At 52.4% G+C, this 16081-nt stretch overlaps 6 protein-coding genes across 6 annotated transcripts; 4 read left to right on the forward strand and 2 right to left on the reverse strand.

The window, feature by feature from the left end:
* Positions 1–96: 96 nt before the first annotated feature.
* PSV08DRAFT_231292 (FAD dependent oxidoreductase) lies at positions 97–1831 on the reverse strand. The gene is made up of 4 exons (XM_014223531.2): positions 1468–1831; positions 990–1412; positions 525–940; positions 97–469 (listed from the first exon to the last, which is right to left on the reverse strand). Exons 1-4 carry the CDS (start codon positions 1747–1749, stop codon positions 268–270), a joined length of 1323 nt encoding a protein of 440 aa, XP_014079006.1. The 5' UTR covers positions 1750–1831; the 3' UTR covers positions 97–267.
* An 834-nt stretch (positions 1832–2665) lies between these two features.
* Positions 2666–4607, forward strand: PSV08DRAFT_210570 (major facilitator superfamily domain-containing protein). The gene is made up of 5 exons (XM_014223532.1): positions 2666–2996; positions 3050–3416; positions 3473–3733; positions 3787–4154; positions 4211–4607. The coding sequence occupies exons 1-5, from the start codon at positions 2744–2746 to the stop codon at positions 4465–4467; spliced, it is 1506 nt and encodes a 501-aa protein (XP_014079007.1). The 5' UTR covers positions 2666–2743; the 3' UTR covers positions 4468–4607.
* Positions 4608–4834: 227 nt separating this feature from the next.
* PSV08DRAFT_231299 (uncharacterized protein) lies at positions 4835–5898 on the forward strand (the record flags this gene model as incomplete). The annotated part of the gene is made up of 2 exons (XM_014223533.1): positions 4835–5009; positions 5144–5898. The coding sequence occupies exons 1-2, from the start codon at positions 4892–4894 to the stop codon at positions 5896–5898; spliced, it is 873 nt and encodes a 290-aa protein (XP_014079008.1). The 5' UTR covers positions 4835–4891.
* Positions 5899–6834: 936 nt separating this feature from the next.
* On the reverse strand, positions 6835–7788 carry PSV08DRAFT_374598 (uncharacterized protein; the record flags this gene model as incomplete). Its single annotated transcript, XM_014223534.1, has 2 exons — positions 6835–6868; positions 6965–7788. 2 exons carry the CDS (start codon positions 7786–7788, stop codon positions 6835–6837), a joined length of 858 nt encoding a protein of 285 aa, XP_014079009.1.
* Positions 7789–9309: 1521 nt separating this feature from the next.
* PSV08DRAFT_335558 (ubiquitin-conjugating enzyme/RWD-like protein) lies at positions 9310–10448 on the forward strand. Its single transcript, XM_014223535.2, has 3 exons — positions 9310–9580; positions 9640–9753; positions 9838–10448. The coding sequence occupies exons 1-3, from the start codon at positions 9548–9550 to the stop codon at positions 10150–10152; spliced, it is 462 nt and encodes a 153-aa protein (XP_014079010.1). The 5' UTR covers positions 9310–9547; the 3' UTR covers positions 10153–10448.
* Positions 10449–11800: 1352 nt separating this feature from the next.
* Positions 11801–15079, forward strand: PSV08DRAFT_381871 (rab-GTPase-TBC domain-containing protein; the record flags this gene model as incomplete). Its single annotated transcript, XM_066093397.1, has 2 exons — positions 11801–14971; positions 15014–15079. The coding sequence occupies 2 exons, from the start codon at positions 11801–11803 to the stop codon at positions 15077–15079; spliced, it is 3237 nt and encodes a 1078-aa protein (XP_065948077.1).
* Positions 15080–16081: the final 1002 nt, after the last annotated feature.

Below are 16081 nucleotides of genomic sequence, written 5' to 3' on the forward strand. Positions count from 1 at the left end.
CTTGAGAAATGGAAGCCATGCTAATTCGGCAGGCACACCTTCTACAGCTCACCTGGTAGACACGCTATGCTTTTGCTGTTCAAGACATAGACGGGTGGCGCAGTGATTCATCTTTATATGTTCCTTTACCACAGTACCAAGAAATTCGCAAGATTAAGAGTTTAAATCTAACACAGTTGGACAAAGCCGAACGCTGAGATCTAATTACAGTATTGGACACATTAAATGAATAGTATCCACAACTCTTAGTGAAAAACGCTCAACCCACTACAACCTAGATTTGACAACCTCATCGTGCTTCCAGCCGGGCATTTCTGATAGGTCCTTTGCAGGCGCTGCTCTTCTCGACTTCAGCGCATCGCCAGTACCAGGCCGCCATCTCCATGCATGTGCTAGATCATCTGCTAGCATACCCTCGAGCAGCTCCACGACGTGCTTGCCGATATTTGGCAATAACTTGAAAGTATGACTAGGCAGGATCAGTCAGTACTTGTTCTCAAAGCACCAAGATTTGAGATACATACCCGCTATCTCCAGTAGCAAGCACAAAGTTTTTCCACTCGGGATGCTCACACATCAACAGCGCCGCATCGGCCGTATCCGTGCACCAGCACAGATGTCTGTTAAATAGCTCCTTCTCGGAGAACTTAGGCAGGAATGTTGCGATAGCCTTGCGGATGCTCACTTCAGAAGCATCGGGGTAGGTATCAGTCGGGTGCTTTGCTGCCGATCTGGGCACAGAGATACGTTTTGGTGCGTTGGCGCCATATGGCTGATGCTGCTTGAATCGCGTGAAGCCTGGAAACTCATCACAGACTTTGATGACACCGTGCTCATCGGGCTCGAAGAAAAAGCCGACATCGCCGTTGTATACTACAGGTACGTTTTTGTACTCTGCTGCTTCTTCGGGTGTGAGTTGTATGTGGGCATATACCCAAGCCTAATAACATCAGACCTAGACATGGAGTGGTGCTTTGAGATAGACCTACTTTTGAAACGCACTGTTCTTCTAGATCAACCAATACAGGACTCCAGGCACCAGCTGCAAGTACAACCTTGTCAGCGTAGTACCTTGTTCCATCTACTGTTTCGACCCCAATGCACACTCCCTCAGCCAGAAGAGGTTGTTTGAATGATCCGGCACCACCAAATCCAAATTTGACTCCACTGTCGCGTAGATATTCACCTATCGCGTTGATGGCTTTTGCTGCAGCGAGCCAGCCGCCATCTTGGCTGTAGACTGCTTTCCAGCCCTTGATCTGCTCGCGATCTAGAAGCGGCATTTTCTTGAGAATTTCGTCTTCAGAGTCAAGCCATTCTGTTGTTTCTTCGAGTCCAGCATTGGCATCGAGGAGAGCCTGGTATGCTTGTTTCAAATCCGCAAGTCCCGTCTCACCATGAGCGCAATCCAGCTACACTTCTGTCAGTCTATGGCACCAGATATACCATTCTACCAGCTGTACGCACCCGCCCAGTGTTATGAAAGTACTTCTTGAATAGCTCATCTTCTCTCCACATTTGCCGAGCTTCAAGACTTAACTGGAGATCAACCTTGTTCCTCAAGCGGATTCCCATGATTTTATTCAAGTCATTTCCGGCCGACTGCGATGATGGGATAGGATATGTATCAAGGACAGTGATATTTGACGGTGTATAGCCGGAACGGACAAGATGAAGAGCTGTCGAGGAGCCAATAGTACCACCACCACCAACAACGATAACAGAAGTGTTCGCTCTTGAAGACGCCATATCGAAACAATGCTTGGCTATAGTCGTATGCCCGGGAAGCTGAAAATCCTTGTGGACGGAGGTGCAAGTCGTGATCAGAGGCAATCCACAACGGGTCACGCCCCAAACGCCCGCCGGTTAAGTAGTATCAATACAGTCTGCACACGCCACCAGCTAGATGATACGATGTCGAGGCATACTCCCCGCTCAATTGTGAGCTCAGACAAGTTTCAATTAAGTAATCGAGGCTTCCTACTCCATGTACCGTCGGTTGGAGGCGACACTAGGCAATGGAGATGGCGCTTGGCTCTCGCTTGGTGATCCTGACTGTTATTGTCTCCCAATAAGGCTAGACCATTAGACGTCAGCACATGGTCATTTAATGAGGGGCCAGCCCGTGTCTCCAAAGATGAAGCACCCAATGTGCCATTGCCTTATTGCCATATCGCGCCCCGATAACATAATTCTGGGTCTACACTGGGTCCGATCCGATATCAACAATGCCAATGTTCTATCGAAGTACCAAGTAACCCGCGGAGCGATGTAACGCCTGACTCGCGCCTTGCTTTACAACCGCAAAGGCCCGACAACAAGCCTCGCAAGGCCTGTCTACCATGTCTAGCGTCTCTTTACCATGCCCTGTCCGCCTTAGCTCTTGCCTCCACTTTTCCCAACTGTTCGCACTACCACATTAAGCCTAGTCCGATTGATCTTCCAGACGTTCGTTCCCCTCGGCATTCCGCTTGTCACCGAAACCATGGACTCCACAGTCCCTATCAGCTGGATGGAACGACTTGATTTACCCCAGGGTTGGGGTAATTTAGCCCCGGGATCCACAGATAAGCCGGGATATCAGATAATATGATAGACGAGCATGGCAGACGTTGCGGGACGAAGATCGTACATATAAAGGGTCGCATAAGGCTTCTTTGGGACCATCTCAGTTCAGAGATCGACCTCTCAGTATTCTTTTGGCTGCAATAAGCTTTGGTTATCTTTGTTGGAATCGCCCAAGATGTCCAAGTTTGATGCTGCTCCTCCCAACACACACGCTGGCGGCAACGATGATGCCCTTCGTACCAAGGGCAACGACCCATGGAATGCTCCACTGTCCTCGATACATCAAGTTGCAGATGAGAGGATCAACCAAGAAGAATATGTGCGGACCGTTCCACTATGGAAAAGAGTTTGGCAGAATAGTTTGACCCAGATGCTCCTGATGAGTGTTCAGGCCTTTTGCGGTCCCGCCATGGCTGATGCTATTGCTGGTCAGCACTCTCGGTCAATATACGATCCAACTGTACAACTGACATGATTCCAGGCCTCGGTGGAGGTGGTCTTGCTACTCCTCAAACCTCAAACATTGCAACCGCCGTCAACTACACTATGCTTGCACTCTGTTGTGCCTTGGGAGGCCCTATTGTGAACAAGCTGGGCACGAAATGGGCTCTCGTCATCGGTGCTTGCTCGTTCCCTATCCGAGGCTCGTCATACTACTGCAATTCAAAATTTGGTAACCAATGGTACCTTATCCTTGGTGGCTTTTTGACTGGCATAGGAACGGGAACATGGTATGTAGCCGAATCTGGTACCATCATGTCGCTCGCTCCATCGGGATCTCGCGGTAAATACTTGGCGCTTTGGATTGTTGCCCGTAATCTGGGACAACTAGTGGGTGGAGCGATCAAGTAAGGCATCACCGTTCCAATATTCAAAAACAAAAAACTAATGTTGGAATTTGCAGTCTGTCAAAGAACCACGAAAAAGGGGTTGTTGGAGGTGTGACACCAGATACCTACATTGCCTTCCTTATCATCGAGTGCATGGCACTACCGTTCGCCTTCCTCATTTCACCACTTGAGAGAGTAGTTCGCTCAGACGGGACGCGAATCCTCGTTTCTGAGAAGATAGGCACTAAGATGGAGATCAAGCAGATCAAGGTCACGATGACTTCAAAACTCATCTTGCTGTCGGCGCTCTGGGCTATCTGGTCATTTTTCTATGGGTTAGTCGTGGATTTGCTTTCTAAAAGCTCGAGTTTTGCTAACAAATAGTCAGTGGCACCTGGTCGACCTATCTCGCAACCTATTTCAGTGTCCGTGCGCGCGCGCTCTCTTCACTCATTTCTCCATTCTTCTGCATCGTCGGATGCTTTGGTCTGGGTTTCATTCTCGACATGAAGGGCGTGAACCAGCGTCGTCGCGCCCAAATCGGTCTACTGACTGTCGTCCTCCTGAACCTCGGGGTTTACATCTGGTCAATCGTTATTCAGGCGGAATTCAATAGTCATAACCCTGGCAAGATTGACTGGGAAGAGTCAAGATATGCGCGGACTTTCCTGCCATACTTTTTCGTTCAGACCACAGGCCCGTTGTCGCAGTCTTATATGTACTGGCTGCTCTCTTCTTTTGCAACTGATGCTCAAGGTTTGTCGCCCCCATCCTACGCATGTCCTGGGATATTCTAAATTGACCCCATATAGCAAATGTTCGCAATGGTGCTGCATTCCGCGCTCTCGAAGCCGTCGGTCAGGCTATATCCTATGGCATGAATACACAGATTAAGACATCGCCAATGATTGGTTTCTGCGTTACGTTTGGCCTAATGGCGTTGGCGTTTGGTCCAATGCTCGTCTTGGTCAACCAAACACCAGACCGTATCCCTGCTGATGTTATAGCTGAGGAGATGGAACAGGAGGAAAAGAAGGTCAGCGACTATAAAGTTGAGACCAAGGCTTGAGTGTTCACAGAGAAAGTAAAATCCTGGCGCTCGGAAAAAAAGATTTCAGATTATTCGAAGTTCAATAAGATGAATTGTATTTACTACCTGTCTTGCCACGCCCTGTGAATAAAAAAACAATAACAAAGTATATCTTTTTGCTTTTTGAACAAGATAACTTTGCACTGAATTTACTGAAGGTAGAAAGCACAGAACAACGAATACCAAACGCAATTACGCCCGTTGGCAATCACTATTACCCCACGTGGTACGGTAAGTGGACCCTGCATGTGCCCCGCCGAGGGGTAACAAGGGTAGCTAGCTGTAGGTGAACAAGAAACATTGGACACTCCTACGTAACGAAGGCGTCCATCTCATCTTCAATCTCAATCCCCCAATTCCTCCTTCTTTTCCCTCTGAACCCTCTCCAACACAGTTCGACAAAATGGCCGACCTCAACCTCAACGAAATCCACGATTTCATGATCTCCATCGCCAAAGAAGCCGGCGAACGCATCGTCGCCGCCAAACCAACAACCTCCGAGTCTGGCTCAAAGAAGAATTGTACTAGGCCCATTCTTTCTCTCTCTCTCTTACTCTCTCTCCAGAACCCACCCCCAGAAATCCTCCCATCTCCATCCCCCCAACCTTCCCCCCCATATTCCAAACCACACACCTATAACTAACTCAACCGCCAGCCGTCGACCTCGTAACCGAAACCGACCGTGCAGTCGAATCCCTCATCTCATCCTCCCTCCGCGCCGCCTACCCGACCTTCTCCTTCATGGGCGAAGAAACATACAAGCCCGGCGACGTGCTCACGGCCGCCCCGACCTTCATCTGCGACCCCATCGACGGCACCACCAACTTTGTGCACCGCTACCCGTACGTGTGCATCTCGCTGGGGCTCGCCGTGGACCGCGAGCCCGTCGTCGGCGTCGTGTATAATCCGTTTACGCAGACGCTGTATTCGGGGATAAAGGGCCAGGGCGCGTATTTGAATCGGTCGACCAGGTTGCCGCTGGGGGGAGAGCCGCAGAGGCTCGAGGGCCTGGATAGCTGTCTTGTGGCGGTGGAGTGGGGGAGTGATCGCAGTGGCAATGATTTTAGGGTCAAGAGTGAGACGTTTAAGCGGTTGGCGGCGACCAAGGAGGCGGGCGGTGGGATGGTGCATGGGCTTCGGTCGTTTGGGTCTGCGGCGTTGAATCTGTGTGGTGTGGCGAGTGGCGGCCTCGATGTGTACTGGGAGGCTGGGTGTTGGGCGTGGGATGTTTGTGCTGGATGGGTTATCTTGAAAGAGGCTGGGGGTATTATGGTGGATGCTAATCCGGGGAATTGGGAACCCAAGGTTGAGGGCCAGAGATACTTGGCGGTTAGAGGCGGGGAGGGGCAGAGGGAGATTGTGGAGCAGTTTTGGAGTTTGGTTGATGGGGCGTTTGAGGTTGGGTCGTAGGGTGGTGCTGTTGGTATGATATATAATAGATATAGATTCGGGTCCATGTAGGAAAAAATACACAAACATCACACTGCAGATGAATGCAAAAACAACACAACAATATAGAGGCGGCCTGGGATTTCTCATTATTGCCACCGCTAAGACTATTCCTTCCGCAGTCTGGATCCTATTCAAGCGGTCTCAATCAACTTGCGCACACCACATCGGACAAAAGACCTTCTCTCCACCAGGTGGGAAAGGAAAAGCCCAAAGTCCTCGAGCGCGATGCAACGCAAATCAACCATCGCAGATATACAAATATAAATTAAAACCAAGCATTTCCGAAGACATTTGAAAGAAAAGATTTCCCCCCGCGGGTGTAAATAAACGACAATGGACAACGATTCCATCCATCCCCCTTCTCGTAAAACAAAGGAAACACAGTTTCGTCGGTTGTACTCCTCTCTATGGTTAAGAGGGGAAAAAAAAAGGGAGAGCGAACAAAACAAGATATTGGCCATGATGTCGTTCAAAAAAAACAGGTGGGAGGGAAACAGAATCTTGAAGGGGGCGCTTTCTTTTTTCTGAGTCTTCAGGGAGATGAGATGGGAGAGAGCAAAAGTACCACTGCTAAGGACGTTGAGAAAGTAGCAGAACGAGGTGAAAAGGAGGAGAGAGATGCAACAACAACTAGTGCGCCGATTGGAAAAGCAGGGAAAAGAGAAAAAAGGGAATCAACCCCTTGTTATTACTCCGGTTCCATGTTTTTTTTGGTTGGTTTTCACGGTTTTTGGATCGCTTGTCGGCAATTTGAGGATTGACGCGGAGATCAAGGCTTGGGCTCAACTTGGGTGTGATACTCCGGGTTGTTTATGCAAGGGTGGTTGTGTGGTATTTTGTCGGGGCGTTTTGTATACAATGACGAGTGATAGGACTAGTGTGCAACCGGGGTCTTTAGATGGTCCTGGGAGTGCCACGAGCGGAGGCGCTGGCAAAGTGTCAGTGGCAAAGGTTTTTACATCACGGCAAGTACATGTCAAATGAAGAAGACGTTCAAGACAAAGAGGAAAAGCGCAAGGCATACCTCGCATCCACAAGATCATCGACGTGATTGCACATGGCCACGAACAAGTCAAAGAACAGCTTTCCTCCCATCTCCATCTCCATCTGCATGGTTCCGCTACGCTTGAAGGTTTTCCGACTGCGGATAATCAGAGCGAGGTAATGAGCGCGCAGGCGCGAGTCGCTGTCCGGCGTGTTCTCGTAGGCATAGCGCGCACTACGCAGGATTGTTCCGACCTCGATCCCGCTCTGCAGGCCCTGCTTGCGCAGGGAGAGCTTCTTGAGCTCCTCAAGGCCGTAACGATCGGCAGCGCAGTAGATGGCAGTGTCACGGAGAAGAACGTCTCCCACGCCGGTGTGGAAAAAAGTTGGCTCGACTGCGACAGCGCGGTCGCCGGTTTTGTTGGGGTCGGGTGATGCAATTGCACCTTCGAGCATCCAGGTCTGGCGCCGCTTGTCGTGGACAAGGCGGGGGTAGTAGTCTCCCTTATACAGATACTCGAGGATGCAACTGAAAATTTCAGGCTCTTCCGTGGGCAGATCGATGCGGCGGTTAGTTGACTCGAAGAACTGACTCCGCAGCAGTTCAGCAAAGTACGGAGAATGGCACAGTACGTCTTCGTGGGCCGCGAACAGTCGCTGGTCGGAACCAACGATGACTGTCACAATGGCAGAGGTCAACTGCGGTGATCCTCCGTCCATCAAAGGACTGTCCTTGCGTGCATCCAGCTTCTCGGCCATGGCCTTTTGCTTGGAGGCATCGCGAAACGATCTCTTCGGCTGCTTGGTGATCTTGCCTGAACGGTCCTTGTCCTTTGAACTAGCCAAAGAACGCTTACCGAACATGATGAAGCGAGCGACTGAAACGAAAGGGGGGGGGGTGTTTCTCGTAAAGAGTGGACAGGTTAGTGTGACGCAACGTTCATGTGAAGTTGGGGAGCTCTGGAAACTCTCGAACTCGCAAACCTTTCGGAGGAGAAAAGTCAGTGAGGATTCGAAGAGCTTAAGCGTGTTTATCCACACTGGTGGTGAAGACAAAGCACACTTTGGTTGTCGAACTCGCTTGTCGTGAGGCGTAAGGGCCGAGATGGCGGGGAGGCCGACGATTAAATACTGCCGTCGCCAAGTGGCATCCCTGCAGCGTTGACGGCTAGCGTTGGGCTGTGTAGCATGCAGATGGGTGTTTTTACTCGTCGATAGCGACGGCGGGCGGCACGACTGGATGCAGGTGGGAACCAGGCAGCAAGGCAAGACTGTGTGCAGGCTTTTGATTCGGTGCTTTGTTCGGGTATATCCCAATGTGGCTTATGCGTGGTGTTTGTTTGGTCCATGTACATAGCAGATAGACAGGCATGCGAAGGCAAGGCGAGAGCCGTAAGCGAAACACCGACGATACGAGGGCCACGTGACGGGTTTCGCCAAGGCCAGGATCGCACCGGGAGGAAGACATGATCGGCTGGGTGGGGGCCGATCTTGACAGACACGAGGCCGTGTTGGGCAATGGCTGTGAAGGATGCGCATCGCGTTCATGTCGCGGTGTAACGTGACATGCATGGTACGGATCCAGCCGTTAGTTGTAGTAAGCAGTTGGTTGCAGTTGGGCGCTTCGCCTGCTGGGCCCTTTGTGACTCATGTGACGACGAGTAAGTTTGTTAGGCGCAGCAGAGTGCGTGCAAGTCGGCAACGGAGACAAGGCACTTGGAAACGCGGGGGCATTGAGTTGCGCTTGTGCACAGCCGTGAGTCATTACGCCATCGTGGAACATGTTGGGTGCCAGTCTTGTATGAGGTGGTGAGCATAACCGTCCATTTGCATTGCAAACGCCCGCTCTGCAATGCCATGCCGAGCTACTCTGCATCGCCACGGGCCACTCTTATGCTGCCCTCACGACGGGCGCTTCGCTGTTGCCCGCTAACCGCTAGCCTGTTCCACTTGCATCTGGCGCGCCCAAGAAGTGCCTTTAGCTGCAAAGACGCATGTCTGCAAGTAAACAACACAGTCGCGAGCAGGCCGGGGTTGCGCCTCGAGGGCTCGCTTGCTTGTTCCATTGTGTTGGATGAGGCGGCGTAGTAGTACCGATACAGCCTTGCTCCGAGTGTTTCCAATGACGTCGTTGGTTGGCAGTGCCACAGTGCCCATGGCAGAGACAAGCTGCTCGCCGCTGTAGAGCAGAGCAAGAGTCCATCTAGGGACAATCGCGCAGGCTGAAAAAAACGACGAGCAAATGCTAGCGAGCACCTGCAGCCGCCACCCAGTGAAGGCTGATGACCCTTCTGCCGGCCCGCATGCGGAGCTTGGACTAAGAATCCCAACCCAAGCACCTCGTCATTCATAGCCAACCTTCCCCACATCCATCTTTCTCTCTTCCACCACACTCAACACGCACGCATCCCTGTGTCACTGCACACCGCTTGCCCGGTACAAACCATCCCACCAAGCCTGTGCTCGTTGGTTGATTCATTCATTTTCGACTCGGCCACTTGTCTTGCCTTGTGCCATAGAAACACTCGTTGCTGCTCCGGAATACAAAGCCGGCAAGACCAGGCGTCGCAGCTTGCCATCGAACCCTAGTGCACGACAGACGGCCGACCAACGCACTGCCACCATGAGCACCGGAGCCAAGAAGCGCATCCTAAAGGCAAGCCTGTGATGGCCCTGTGTAGTGCCGCACAAGCCAGACGGCTAACAGCTGGGCAGGAGTACGGCGAATGCATGGCTGACACCCCGCCGGGCATGAAGATCAATTTTGACGAACAGAACATGACCAAATGGGAAGTGCTGATGGATGGCCCCGAGCAGTCTGCATATGCTGTATGTGTTTTTGCTGACAAGCAGCCTCCGTGCATACGGGAGCACCGCCCGCTGACGACTGAGTGACTGACTATGTCTCGGTAGGGCGGCCACTTCAAGCTGGAGATTACATTCCCAACCGAGTACCCGTTCAAGCCGCCCGTGGTCAGCTTCCGGACCAAGATCTACCATCCCAACGTCAGTAACGACGACAAGGGCTCCATGTGTTTGGGCCTGCTACGCGCGGACGAGTGGAAGCCGCCAAACAAGGTGGTTTCTGTTCTGCGCCTGATCCAGACGCTGCTCATCGAGCCCAACCCAGACGATGCGATTGAGCCGTCGATTGCTAACGAGTACCGGGAGAACCGTCAGGAGTTTGACAAGAACGCAAAGGACTGGGTCAAGCGCTATGCCAAATGAGGGCCGCGGCCACGTGGGCAGACGCATGAGCAGGGAGAAGGGTGATTAGGAGGCAGGTTTGGAGAGGACGGCGGTCAGCAGCTACACATTGATTGCATGGTTGGCGTTTGGCGAAATTTGCATGCGGATGGGTCGCTGGGTGGGCGGTGGGCAAAGAAGCATGGCGTGTACATGCAGATCGCCATGTCTCCAGCGCATCGACGTGCAAGCAGGACGGCTGGGCAGGGTAGCGTGTGTACCAAAGCAAAGTACTAGGGCAAATGAAATGAAGACAACGGCGGCATGTCGTCATGAGCAAAATGGCAAATCTCGCGTGGTAGCAAGGCGATGGCAGACGAAGCGAGCCGCATGGGTGGTGAGAGGCCGGGGAGGCCCTGAAACGCGGCCTTCTAGAAGCGGGCGCGACAAGGCTGCTGCGGTTCGATGCTTGCCTATCTTGGCCGTGCTTGTGCCTGTGCGCGGTCCCAACTGTGATGTTTTGTGAATAATAGTCTGCTGTCTTGGTCTGCTATTGGCGAGGCGAAGCAACCGCCGTGTGCTGTCTGTGTTGTGATTGATTGCTGAATGGACCCAAGGACTAAGTACTACTGCCATGTCCACCCTCCCCGTGCAGGGCAAAGCAGGGCAACGCAGGGCAGCCGGGGCACCCAAGGCCCAAGGACATGCATGGCCCTCTGCCAGACGCAGCGCTAGGAACGAGTGCGCGCGCGGCGGCTGCCCATTTATTTACACAGTCGAGCCGCTGCCATGGCTGTGCGAGAGAGCAGCGCAGTGGCATGGGTGGGTGGATGGACGGATGGATGGCGGTGCAGGTCGAGTGGCTCTGCCCAAAAAGAGGCGCACAAGCAGGCTGCCGCTGATTGGCCTGGCACGCGTGCCCCCTTCCCGTCCCCCTCTCGACCCTCACGACTCCCTCGGTCACATCACATCGTATCGTGCTATTGCCATGGGCGTGGACTAAGGCGTAGTGCAGCGGCCGTTCTCGTTGTCCTCGTCGTCTCGTCCGCAGAGCTTATGCAGGACTCGCCCATTTGGGCCGTCACAGCCCAGGCAATGAACGCTCTCTCCGACGAGTTCCGTGGTGGCCCTTGAAACGCTCGACCCGCGGCGCGGCCCCCCTTAGTCGGACTATAGGCATCGGGGATGAGGAGGCATGGCCGTCGCGTCTTGGCAGCCTCGAGAGAGTCAGTTGTCCAGCGTCCATCCAGGCCAAAGGAGTCTTTCCTGCTACACACTGGCCGCACTTCCGTCCTCACTACCGTCTGATTCCCCCGGTGCCTGTGCGCCACGACACGCTCCCTGCCCGGCTCCATTTCATCTGCCTACACTACACCCTATCTACCTGCCGCACCCACGCTGGGACCCACCTGGGCCTTTCACTCATCCACCTGCACCACAGCTCCCACTCCGGACGCTGCGACACCCGGCGAACCCACTGTCCAAGCGACTACCACCGCCGCATGACACACGCCCACACGACACCTTCACTCCTCAACAACGCCCTGCCCTACCTCGACTGCCCGCTCCCCCCAGAATGTCCTCCCGAATCTCCAGTCCCGAACTGTCCTGCACCCCGTCCGAATGAGCGCCCTTGCCGCCCTCCTCCTCATCCACCGCCACCACCCCATCTCCACCTCTGCTCCTCGCAATGGGTGACACCCTCCTGCGCGTCGCTCCTGGCGTCTCCCGCGCTGCCAGTGCTGGACGGGACGCCGACACGGCCATGCCACACCACCTGTCCCACGTCCTTCACCATCGAGCCTCGCCAACCGACTACACTCCTCCCGCTTCACCACAGCCCCAGGTACCATATGCGGCCACCAAGGGCTTTGGCGCCCTCCGCTCAAAGCACCCGACCCAGCTCCAGATGCACGCGGTAGCCGCCCAGCCCCACGACCGTCCTACCTACAGTCCAACGCCTGCCGACAGCCCGACCATTCCTTCGCCCAAATACTCTCTACGACAAAGAGCCCCTTCTCTCCTCCGTCACGCCGCCGTACCTTCTCCCCGCCATGCAAACCCACCTTCTTCTACCCCAATACCCATGTCCCCAACAGGCGCTTCGGTAATGTCACGTCAGGACAGCGCGCCTTGCTCGCCCGATCTTCGCACCATCTTCAATCCTCTGGCTAGCAATCCAGTCAACTCGAATGGCCCATCATGGAATTCATCAAGCGAAGATTTGCCAGGTCCCCCGGCCGCGACATTCAGAGCCCGAGGAATGACTGGCCCCCAATTGTCTTTTCAGCCCCCGCCTTCTCAGCCTTCGCTGAGGGCCGCAACCTCCATCCCAGATTATGCACAGCATCGTGCAAATGAGCGGGCAAACCTCTCGGGCACGTACAAGCCTAACAGAGGCGTGCCCAACTGGTCTCACAATGATTACTACCCTCCCCCAGCTCGACCATTCCGAAACGAGGAGCCACGAGCTAGCTTTAGATCTGGATTCACAAATGCTTCGTCTAGCCTAATGGAGACAAGCGGCACAGAGCGAAGTAGCATCATTACTGCTCGTAGCTCTATTGCTAGCGACTTGCACAGTGGCATGTATTCAAGAGACCAGTCAAGAGACCGCAAACGGGATCGAGATGATTCCCCAGAAACAACGCTTACTTCAGACATTGCCGAGGAAGAAGAACAGCTGGACGCTGTCAGTGACGTGCTCGATTCGTACTACTACGACGAAGAGGATGATGACCGCAGCCCAATTGTCGAGCCGCATGACGACCATTTTGGAAATCCTTCACCCAGTGGCCTCGACTCTGAACCACCTGAGTTGTCTCAAACACCGTCCCGCGACTTTGACTCTCTCGACTCGTTCCAATCCAACGAAAGTCTCAAGCGATGGGACGAACGGCCCTATCCACGCACAGAAGACTCAACAGAGAACCACCGCGGGCAGAAAAAGTTGCTAACTATCCGTACGACGTCTGAGTCAGGCTCTGATTTCGATGTACACAATACAAGCGCAGTAGAACCGAAAACGCTGCAAGTGGATCACATGCACAAGGGCCAAGTAAGCCCCTACCAGGCTCCGTATACACCACGGACCATCCAAGCAGTAGTGCAACTTCCCAAAAAGCGATTGTCGGTCACGATGAAGCGATCCAGCGCAGATATGCCTCGTCGGGTTTCAGTTACCCTACAGGCTTTATCCCTCAGAACCACTGAAACCTCGAATTTGGCAAGCGCCAAGAATACCAAAGGACATCGTCACTCAAAGAGCGCCCACACAAGCCGTTCTCAGATGGATAGCATTCGTCGTGAGATATCTGGACTTCCTCAATTGCCCACGAACAGATCTCGACTCTCACGGCAAGATTGGGCAAGCATTGAAGCCTACTCGAAGCGACACAGTAAAAGACCCAGTCGCTCGCGTACCTTCTCACATGACTCGAGTGCCGGGGCTAATGGCCCGCAATCTCCGCCGGTGCAACGATCACAACCTCTCCCGGAACTTGACGAAGATGAGGCAATCCCCCGTCGCGCTTCTACTAGTGTCTTCGATCGAAAGAGTGCACTGCTCGATCTGGGCAAGATGGCCCAATTAGCTCCGGCTAAAAGTAAACCAGAACCAGCCCAAGACTCTGACCTGTCTTCTGGGCTCCCAATTCCCGTAGTTATGCCCGGCCTGCGCAAAACTGCCATCCCTGTAGAAAGGGATCGTTATGGCTTCAAAAAGGCCTCTGAGAAGATCAGTGTCCAAGAGTACAACGCTTGGGCAGCAAGATACGAAGAGCACATTGCACGTCGGCGTGGTAAATGGATTGCTTTGATGCACAAGCAAGGACTGCCAACCGACGACCCGACAACATTCCCGGAAATGTGCGAGAAGGTCAAGAGATATGCACGCAAGGGTTATCCTCCTGAGTGGCGAGGCGCCATGTGGTGGTATTACTCTGGCGGTCAGCACATGATCACACAAAAAGAAAACGTTGGTCTCTACAAATCGCTTGTAGCCCGTTTACGACGAGATGAGCTCAACAAGGACGACAGAGATGCTATTGAACGCGACCTGGACAGAACTTTTCCCGACAACATTCATTTCCGACCTGAACCAGCGACTGATTTGTTAGACGGGGAGGACGACGACGAGCCTGCGCTGATTCAAGACCTTCGCGAGGTCTTGTCATGCTTCGCTCTGAACAACCCCAATATTGGATACTGCCAATCGCTCAACTTCATCGCTGGTCTTCTGTTGCTCTTCCTTAAGCAAGACAAGGAAAAGGCCTTCATTCTCTTGACCATCATTACGCAAAATCATCTCCCAGGCGCACACGCTCGTAGCCTTGCGAATACCGAGGTCAACGTTCTCATGATGCTGATCAAGGATTACCTACCCAAGGTCTGGGCCTCGATCAATGATACTGATCTCATCAATACCGGTGCTGGTTCTTACGCCCACCCCAACTCCAAGTTCCAACGCCAACCTACTGTTGCTCTTTCGTGCACATCTTGGTTCATGAGCATTTTCGTCGGCGTGCTTCCGATTGAAACCGTCCTTCGCGTGTGGGACGCTTTTCTATACGAGGGCCCACGCGCCCTGTACCGCTACGCCCTTGCTATTTTCAAGCTCGGCGAGCCAGAAATTAGAAAGTACCGTCCAGGCGATGGTGAAATCTTCATGGCCGTTCAAACACTGCCCAGGCGCTGTCTGGACCCGAACATCTTGCACGATCTGGCGTTCGTCAAGAAGGGTTTTGGCAATCTGTCACAACAAGTAATTGATCAGAAACGTATGTTCTGGCGTGAACAAAACATAATTGCCCATCAAAATTCTGTAAAGAACAGCAACGGCCGCCGCCATCACGGACACCAGGTGGAAGACGACGACGATGGCGACAGAGATAGCCTCCGGAAGGCCATGGGCATGAACGTCCTGCGCCGTCGCGCATCCCGCAAGTTCCGCAAAATGGGTATGAAGTGAAGCAAGTCTTCTCCCCTCCGTCCACTATCACAGTAAAAAAAAGTTCGCTCCGTGGCAAGACCATGCAAAGAATTCCCTTTCTTCAAAAACTTTTATGGCCTACACAACATTTTGCAGCGTTTTTTTTTTTCCTTCCTCCATTGGTTCATGGACGTTGTCTTCATTCTCGGCGCAACATCAAAAAGGGGGGCATACACACACATACACATGGGGTAAAAAATGACTTTTCCCCTGAAGAAAGATGGCATTTGTTTTTTTTCTGTTTCTCTTGTACCATAATTACGATATACCCTTTGCGTGGGCGCTCTCTCTCTCTTCCTTTCCTTTACTTTTGTTCAATAATTTCTTCGGAAGGGGAGAGAATTGTAGACCATTTTTTTCCTTTCCTCTCTCTCCTTTTCTTTCTCTTCCCGTCATTTTGATTTTAAACTCAAACCGGCGTGCGTGCGTGTATGTGTGTGTGAGTCTTTTTTTCGAGTTCACAAAGCATAGCATTTTCCTCTTTTCTTTCTTTTTTTCTAGCATAGCGAACTGATGTTTTTTGTTTTGATTTTGAGAAATCTGTTTTTTTTAACTTTGGGAAGGAAGGGAGGGGGGGATTAAGGTTATGGTCGGGGATTTAACATGCATTTTCTCTTTGTTTTTTTTTGTTTTTACTTGGGTTAAATGATTAGGCGACGATGTTATGACACTCATCAAATATTTAAATCATACCCGTTTTTGTGTTACATATGCATACGTATATCAAAGGTGTCCTTTTTGTTTTGATGAGTGCTTTGACTTTGGTTGAGGAAAAAATAAAGAACATGGAAAGTTACAACAAATGTTGTATGAACCACATAATTCTCCCCCCCCCCCCCCCCCCGGAAAAGAAAAAGAGAAAACGGACAAACATTGTCTATGCATGTTCTGTTGTCGTTCTCTCTGTCTCTCTCTCTCTCTCTCTTTTTTTATTTCTTTTTACAAATTCCCCCGGGGGCACACACACACAATACACAACCC

The sequence above is a fragment of the Bipolaris maydis genome (assembly GCF_028858645.1).
Source record: "Bipolaris maydis strain C4 unplaced genomic scaffold PSV08scaffold_16, whole genome shotgun sequence".
In the NCBI taxonomy this organism is placed as follows: Eukaryota; Fungi; Ascomycota; class Dothideomycetes; order Pleosporales; family Pleosporaceae; genus Bipolaris; species Bipolaris maydis.

Coding starts and splice junctions, on each gene's coding strand:
- PSV08DRAFT_231292 (XM_014223531.2), bottom strand. CDS start 1,749: ATGGCGTCTTCAAGAGCGAACACTTCTGTTATCGTTGTTGGTGGTGGT. Junction 1,413..1,467: donor ACTTTCATAACACTGGGCGG/GTGCGTACAGCT, acceptor ACAGAAGTGTAG/CTGGATTGCGCTCATGGTGA. Junction 470..524: donor CTTGCTACTGGAGATAGCGG/GTATGTATCTCA, acceptor GATCCTGCCTAG/TCATACTTTCAAGTTATTGC.
- PSV08DRAFT_210570 (XM_014223532.1), top strand. CDS start 2,744: ATGTCCAAGTTTGATGCTGCTCCTCCCAACACACACGCTGGCGGCAAC. Junction 3,417..3,472: donor CTAGTGGGTGGAGCGATCAA/GTAAGGCATCAC, acceptor TGGAATTTGCAG/TCTGTCAAAGAACCACGAAA. Junction 4,155..4,210: donor TTTTGCAACTGATGCTCAAG/GTTTGTCGCCCC, acceptor GACCCCATATAG/CAAATGTTCGCAATGGTGCT.
- PSV08DRAFT_335558 (XM_014223535.2), top strand. CDS start 9,548: ATGAGCACCGGAGCCAAGAAGCGCATCCTAAAG. Junction 9,581..9,639: donor CCAAGAAGCGCATCCTAAAG/GCAAGCCTGTGA, acceptor ACAGCTGGGCAG/GAGTACGGCGAATGCATGGC. Junction 9,754..9,837: donor CCGAGCAGTCTGCATATGCT/GTATGTGTTTTT, acceptor ATGTCTCGGTAG/GGCGGCCACTTCAAGCTGGA.